The 6,536-nt window shown below is 42.3% G+C and overlaps 1 protein-coding gene across 1 annotated transcript; it reads left to right on the plus strand.

Moving 5' to 3' along the window:
* Window positions 1–1,775: 1,775 nt before the first annotated feature.
* On the plus strand, window positions 1,776–5,228 carry LOC107834360 (uncharacterized). The gene is made up of 2 exons (XM_016665580.1): window positions 1,776–3,120; window positions 3,153–5,228. The coding sequence occupies exons 1-2, from the start codon at window positions 2,956–2,958 to the stop codon at window positions 3,723–3,725; spliced, it is 738 nt and encodes a 245-aa protein (XP_016521066.1). The 5' UTR covers window positions 1,776–2,955; the 3' UTR covers window positions 3,726–5,228.
* Window positions 5,229–6,536: the final 1,308 nt, after the last annotated feature.

Here is a 6,536-nt window from a genome sequence, read left to right on the forward strand (position 1 = left end):
AACCACCATATTTGTTTTCTTTTGATTAAATAAATTAAAAAGTATGCTGTTTTTTTTAGGATGGTTTCAGTCATTTGATTGTTGAAATTTCCTAAGTTTCCACTGTTTAAAACTGATTTTTGGGCAGCATCATGCTGGTTCTAGGTGTGGCTGTGATAACCAAATAAAAAGGTGCGTGGGCACACAGCGGCGCAGTCAGAGAGGGAGACACACACCATCACATCTGTATAGGGGGAGGATTATTGTAATGGATATTTAAAACAAGTAAAAAATTAAAGAAAAGACAAACAGCAGTCAGATTTTGCCCCAGCACCACAGATTGTGCGCTTGGAAACTGGATCGCAGCCTTGCACCCAGGAAACGTTGCCTGGTGCAAGAGAATGCCACCGAGGGGGAAGAAAGACACTCCAGGTGAGATCTGGAATTTATTTTTCTTTTTGCTGATTTTTGGTGGTACCATTATTTTTTCTCATCTTTTTGGGGGGGATTTTGTCATTTTGGATTTTTAATTTTGGAGTGGGACTTTGGACTGAAACGGGGCAAAATTTTCAGGACTTTTTTTTTTTGAAGCTATGGGTCTCTATTGTGGACATTATTTTGATTAACACCAACTGAAATTTTGGGACATTTATTTATTTTATTTTTGTGCTGGCATAGTCTGAGTGATTTAAATATAACGTTATATTATTTTTGAGGGATTTTGTTTACTGATCTGCTATTAGAATAACTATTATTTTTAGTACTATATTTCTTTGAAAAAATCTATTGTTAGTAATCAACAAATTCCATATTAAGTGGTTGAATATATATTCTCTTATTAACTAAATTTGTGTAACATATTAACCTGATACCTGAGAAAGAACCCCCTTGATGAAATTGTGAATTCTGCTTTAAGTCAAGCTGAATTGTAGTTTATAAATCACTGGGCAGATTAGCACCACAATACATTTAAGATCTGCTGTTGTTGATCTGCTGTCAGGTCTCAGAAGTCTGCTCTGCATCCCCAGAACCAGAAGCAAACGTGGAGAAGCAGTATNGAAAATAACCCGTGATAGGCAAAATCTGTTAAGTAGTTACCTTTATTTTTTACAGTTATTACAGAGCATAAATAAATACTCTATATTGAAACAAATAACAAAACCTGTTTTCAAATCAGCGGATGTGCGTGTACATCAATCGGGCCTTAATGTGATCTGGAGTCATGTCATTAAAGCGTCCCCTCCAAGCTGCTTTGCGAGATTCACAGCTGTATATACGGCAGAGCGATGGATCGTCAAGCGAACCTCCAGTCCGGTTTTGCGCTGATTCTGGCTGCGGTTTTTTTCCCAGCTGGCATTCAAAGTTTCAGTTCCATCTCCTGAATGACCAATCTGTATTAAATACAGTAACTTTATTGGCACTCAGGTGGAGAAGAAGCACGGAGACTGTTTTTACCAATCATACGGTCAATCAGGACGCAGAACACTGTGAAAAAAATCTGCGAAGCAGCGATACCGTGAAAGGTTATAGCGAGGGATCACTGTATATGAAATAATTTATAAAAAGCAACTGAGTAATTTGTAGAATGGCTGTATATCTGATTTTATCTGGGTGTATTTGGGACTTCATTCTCATGCCTGGCTTCATAATGCCTCAACATTGAAAAGGTGGATTTATTTAAAAAAGACAGTTTAGTCAAACATATGCGACACTTAACCTGCAGAACATAATATGAAAGTAAACTAGGAGTCAATTTCAGCTGAATTTGGATTCAGATAGATCAAGTAGAAACTGACAAGAACTGGATGAAACAACACAATGAAAACAAATTTATTTTCCGATATAAGATCAAAATGGTCCCACACTGCGGAAACCTTTTGTTTGAGGCTGCTCCATAGTTGACGCTGTTCCGTAAAAGATCAAGAATTCGTTTGGCAAATGCTTTTGACAGATTGACAGATTCGCTTCCTTATAAACACAGTTTGGCGCGTTAATGTCATTTCGACTCATCTCACTTTGTGAGTTGTCATCTGTCCGGCAGCAGTCCTCGCCGAAATGTCATCTTAAGCATCCTGACTCCCCTTCAGGAAGCACGTGGGTTCATCCTCAGCCTGACATGAACGCAGCCTCATCATGCGGCATGGAGGCTAACAACTAGCCCTTTTCTGGCCCCCATAAGTCCCCAAGAGAATCTCCGAGGCAGGGGACGGCGGTAGGGGCTCTGACTTGGCTATAGTATATGCGAACCACAGCACCTCACATGAATGCACACCCGCTTTCAGAACATTATTCAGAGTGGCGGCACTGCATGTTCCCTGGACAGGTGGATGGACCAGCTATTCAGCAAGGGTTATGCAATTTGGAGGCAGGCCTCTGCCTTTCAAGGGGATCGTGGAGAGGCTTCTACCACCTCCGGAGCAGAACACCGCTCTCATGTCAGAGCTGCAGGAACTGGTGGCGAAAGGTGCTATTTCCACAGTTCCCCAGGGAGAAGAAAATGCGGAGTTTTATTCCCGCTATTTTCTGGTCCCCAAAAACAGGAGGAGTGAGACCTCCTGTTGGAAATTCTCAAATTGGCCCTGTTCAACAACTCGATCGTGGAGAGGCCATTCCACATGCTGACAATCAGACAGGTGCTGAAAAACGTTCACCAGGACGACTGGTTCACCTCCTTAGATTTTAAAGACGCATACTTCCAAGTCTCCATCATCCTGAAACACTGGAAGTATCTGCGTTTCTCCTTCCAGGGGACCCAGTATCAGTACAACCGTCTGCCCTTCGATTATTCTCTCGTCCCGCGCACGTTTTCCGAATGTGTGGAAGCAGCGCTGCAGCCACTGCACATGGCAGGGATGAGAGTCCTCTTCTATCTGGACGACCTGCTTTTACTGGCTCGGTCCAGAGAGGAACACATCACATCTGCTGAGTCTGGGATGTTCCATCAACTGGGAAAAGAGTAGGGCTATTTCGTCCCAGATGATCGTTTATCTGGGAGTGGAGCTGAACTCAGTTACGATGAGAGCCCCATTAGCAGAGCCGAGAATCGAGGCTCTGTCAGTACAGCTCTGCCGTGTTAGGCCTCGCAGCGTAGTGGCAGCTCTGTCAGTCACTCGGCTGCTGGGGATCATGTCAGCGGCTCACGTGGTGATTCCGCTGGGTTTGTTGCACATGAGATGCCTTCAGAGATGGTTCGCTCACCTGCGCATAGATCCTGTGCGCAAGAAGAGGCGCATGATCTCTGTTCCTACTTCAGTGGGAGCCGATCTGACTCAATGGGGAACCCCCAGCATTCTGGCAGAGGGAGTTCCCCTCAGCAGACCCACCTCACACCTATCGGTGTTCACAGACGTCGATCGGTCGGGATGGGGAGGAACGTGTCTGTCTCAGGTGGTTGGAGCACAGTGGCCAGACGACATGACTCTTCATATAACGTGCTGGAGCTCCTCACGGTGTTGGCGGTAACTCAGCACTTTGATCCTCTGCTGAAGGGTCAACATGTTCTGATCCACACGGACAACAGAGTGGTGGCAGCATACGGGAGGCGTGCGCTCCGCTCTGCTGTTAAACATCGCCAGACAGCTGCTGGGCTGGGCGCATGTAAACCTGCTCTAGATCAGAGTGGTGTACATCCCCAACGCAGGCCCAGCGGCTTTGAGGGACATTTCCCGCCCACAGAGTCTGTCGTGCCCCCTCCTGGACTGGAAGCTGTTTGTTGTTTTTACTTTAGAGTGGTCAACTCTCTGTGATTCCTATATCAGTTTGATACAGTAGGGGATTCCACACTTCCCATATCTGTGTCCTCTGTCACTTTTATCAGCAGTTAAAACGGTTTAATCTGCTGTTAACATGCTGTGACCAGTTTTTCTGAGCCGCCTTCAAACGCAACATGAGCGCTACGACGCTCACGATGGGTTTACATGGCAGCGACGGAGACCTGCTGCTGTGCAGAGCTGCTCAGGAGCTGTTAGACTCATGGCAGCAAACCAGTTATACCGCTCTAAAGTAAGTATGGGCCCCTGAGTTTGTTAAACCCAGTAACTTACGAATAATAACTCTTAATACACTCTTGTGTTTAAAGCTATGTTGAGTTTCACTCACCTTAGAGTAATAATACACCAGTACTTTTCTATTCTTTTCACCCAATCATGAGGCTCTGATTAAGAATAATAAACTTCACATACTATCCTATAAAAAAAAAAATCAAGCTCATCTCTCTGCACTAGGTTAACTCTTGAATGCTCCCACGACGGAAACATTAGTTGAGTCTTATGTTAGCCGAGTTAGCTCACAGTATAAAAGTCCATTCACTGTGCTAATGAATGCTAATGCGTTAGCGAGCATTACATATGACTTTCGCCTACTGTACAGTGAATTCCGGTCTGAAATTATCACAGTAGCTGCAAACAAGAGTGTAGCGTCGATATCTATTAAAAGACTGTCGAGTTGAAAGTCTAAATATCTGCAAAACACTCGTTTCTTAATAAGTTTTTTCAGCGCGGTTCATCTCTCTCATTTCTTCTCTTCTCCGCCACATTTTTCTGTCTTTTTCTCTGCTCTCCTATCCCTTCCTCATCCTCAGTCAACCACAGACCAGTAAAGTTGCTTTGCTCGACACAACTTCCTCTTACAAACATGACCCCTTCAAAATAAAATATGTTGAAGATTACTTTTCTACAAAACAGTTTTAACTACATTTTTCCAAATTATTTTAACTCATACCATATTACTTCAAGTACCTGTAAGTACAACTTTTTGTTAACACTTATTTATAACAATTTTAACATATTTAAGCAAACATGTTTAATACATTCTAAATTTTTACACCCTCCGTGAACTTAACTCAATACAAAATACCTTTATTTTGGACTGGGTTACACCAGCATAACACAAAGAAGTTTGCACAGTTGTTCCCCCCCAACTAACTGACTGAGTTTAATAAAGCTGTTGGATGCAGGTGATTCATTTTGCCCCCCAAAATAATTCGATGCCCCATCCTGTTAAACTCATCTGGAGTCGGGGCTGCTCCAGCGTCTTGAACAGAGGAGTGGACATCATGTCCTGGGGCGGACTTTTATGCGTTTCCCCCAGTTCCATTGATGCATGGCTCCTGGACCGAGTTCAGGAGGAACAGCTGTCGGTAATCCTGGCACCTGAGCGCAAGAACACGGCGCGGTTTCCCAGTCTGCAGCAGCTGGTGTCAGGTCAACCGTGGAAGGTGCCATAGAGAGAGGATGCGCTTTCCCAGGTCGGGGGAGNAGTCCCCATGACTAGCTAAGCTTTTAAGATATCTTTAAACTTCTTATCAATGCCTTCAGTCACATAAATATAGGCTTCTTTCACTGAGAATAATGTAAGGCACCCACACTACTATTTTCAGTGTGGTTCCCCACATAGCAACCGATGTTGAGTCAACATTGAATTATGGTCATAAAAGTAGATTTTTAGTTAAGGTCAATGACTGATGGTGGATCAATCAAACAATAATCCAATTCTAGCCAATTAACTAATTTTAAAAAGATGTCATTGAATCAATGTTTTACGGTCGATTTCTTTTTAGCACTGGTTCTCAATGCACACTTCCTTTTTAGTTTTAGGTATTCCCCTGCTTCAGCACACGTGATTTCAATTGATGGCTGATTGACAGGGCTTTGCTGAATTTCAGTCATCTGAATGGGATGTGTTGAAGCAGGGGAACAGCTAAAACATGCAGGGTAGTTTGCATTGAGGTTGGGAAAAAATGTTAATCAAAGTCATGTGTCATATCTCTCCTCAGGAGTCTACAGAAACACACACACACACACACGCAGGCTTTTAAGAACATCCGTTTGCCAAGGTACAGCCCCCTCTTATTTTGTTACTGTCAAAAGTCAAAGTCGCAAACAAATTTTCTGTGACTCCATTTTGGGTCTTGGCCACAGGCGGATATCTACAGAGCTGGACTGGTAAGGTCAAGTTGGCTTGATTTTGGATGCTGTTGTTATTTTATAAAACTTTAGCTAAAGTAATATTGTGAGAATCACATATAGAGATGTTACTTTCACCACTTTTCTAAACCTAAAATATAACCAGGATATAATTTCACTGATTATTTAAGGGCTAACTCTTTTTTTAGTTATTTTATGTTGTGATTTTTTTAAAACTCATAAGAAGGTATGATTCTTTAGGTTTACCATAATGACTTCCTTTAAAAGTGACGTTTCTAGCTAAATCAGCTTTTTGGGAACTTTAATGTTTTACTACTGATGAAGAAAGGTTTAATGTTTGTTAAATCAGGACATAACAATGGCTTGATCTTCAACAGGTTCTAACATTTTTAAGTCTAATAACTGTGCCAAACACCCACCAAATTCAAGACTTTCAATATTTCTAACATAACATGAAAAAAAAAAAAGATTACTTCTTACAGCCTTGCTTTTTTCATAGAATTGTAGGAAGGAAGTAGCAGCCATGAACTGCCGAGATGTAGCACATGATGTAGCAACTGCTCATCAGGAAATGTGACGAGATGTTTGAACAGTTTGGTGGTTTGAACATAAAGCTTTGTTCTAAAATAATAG

The sequence above is a fragment of the Poecilia formosa genome, unplaced genomic scaffold, assembly GCF_000485575.1.
Source record: "Poecilia formosa unplaced genomic scaffold, Poecilia_formosa-5.1.2 Scaffold595, whole genome shotgun sequence".
Classification (NCBI taxonomy): Eukaryota; Metazoa; Chordata; class Actinopteri; order Cyprinodontiformes; family Poeciliidae; genus Poecilia; species Poecilia formosa.

What these genes read in the sequence shown, in the direction of transcription:
- LOC107834360 (XM_016665580.1), top strand. Translation starts at nt 2,956, where the DNA reads ATGATCGTTTATCTGGGAGTGGAGCTGAACTCAGTTACGATGAGAGCC. An exon ending in GGATCATGTCAGCGGCTCAC is followed by an intron (nt 3,121 to 3,152) that starts GTGGTGATTCCG and finishes GTTGCACATGAG; the next exon opens with ATGCCTTCAGAGATGGTTCG.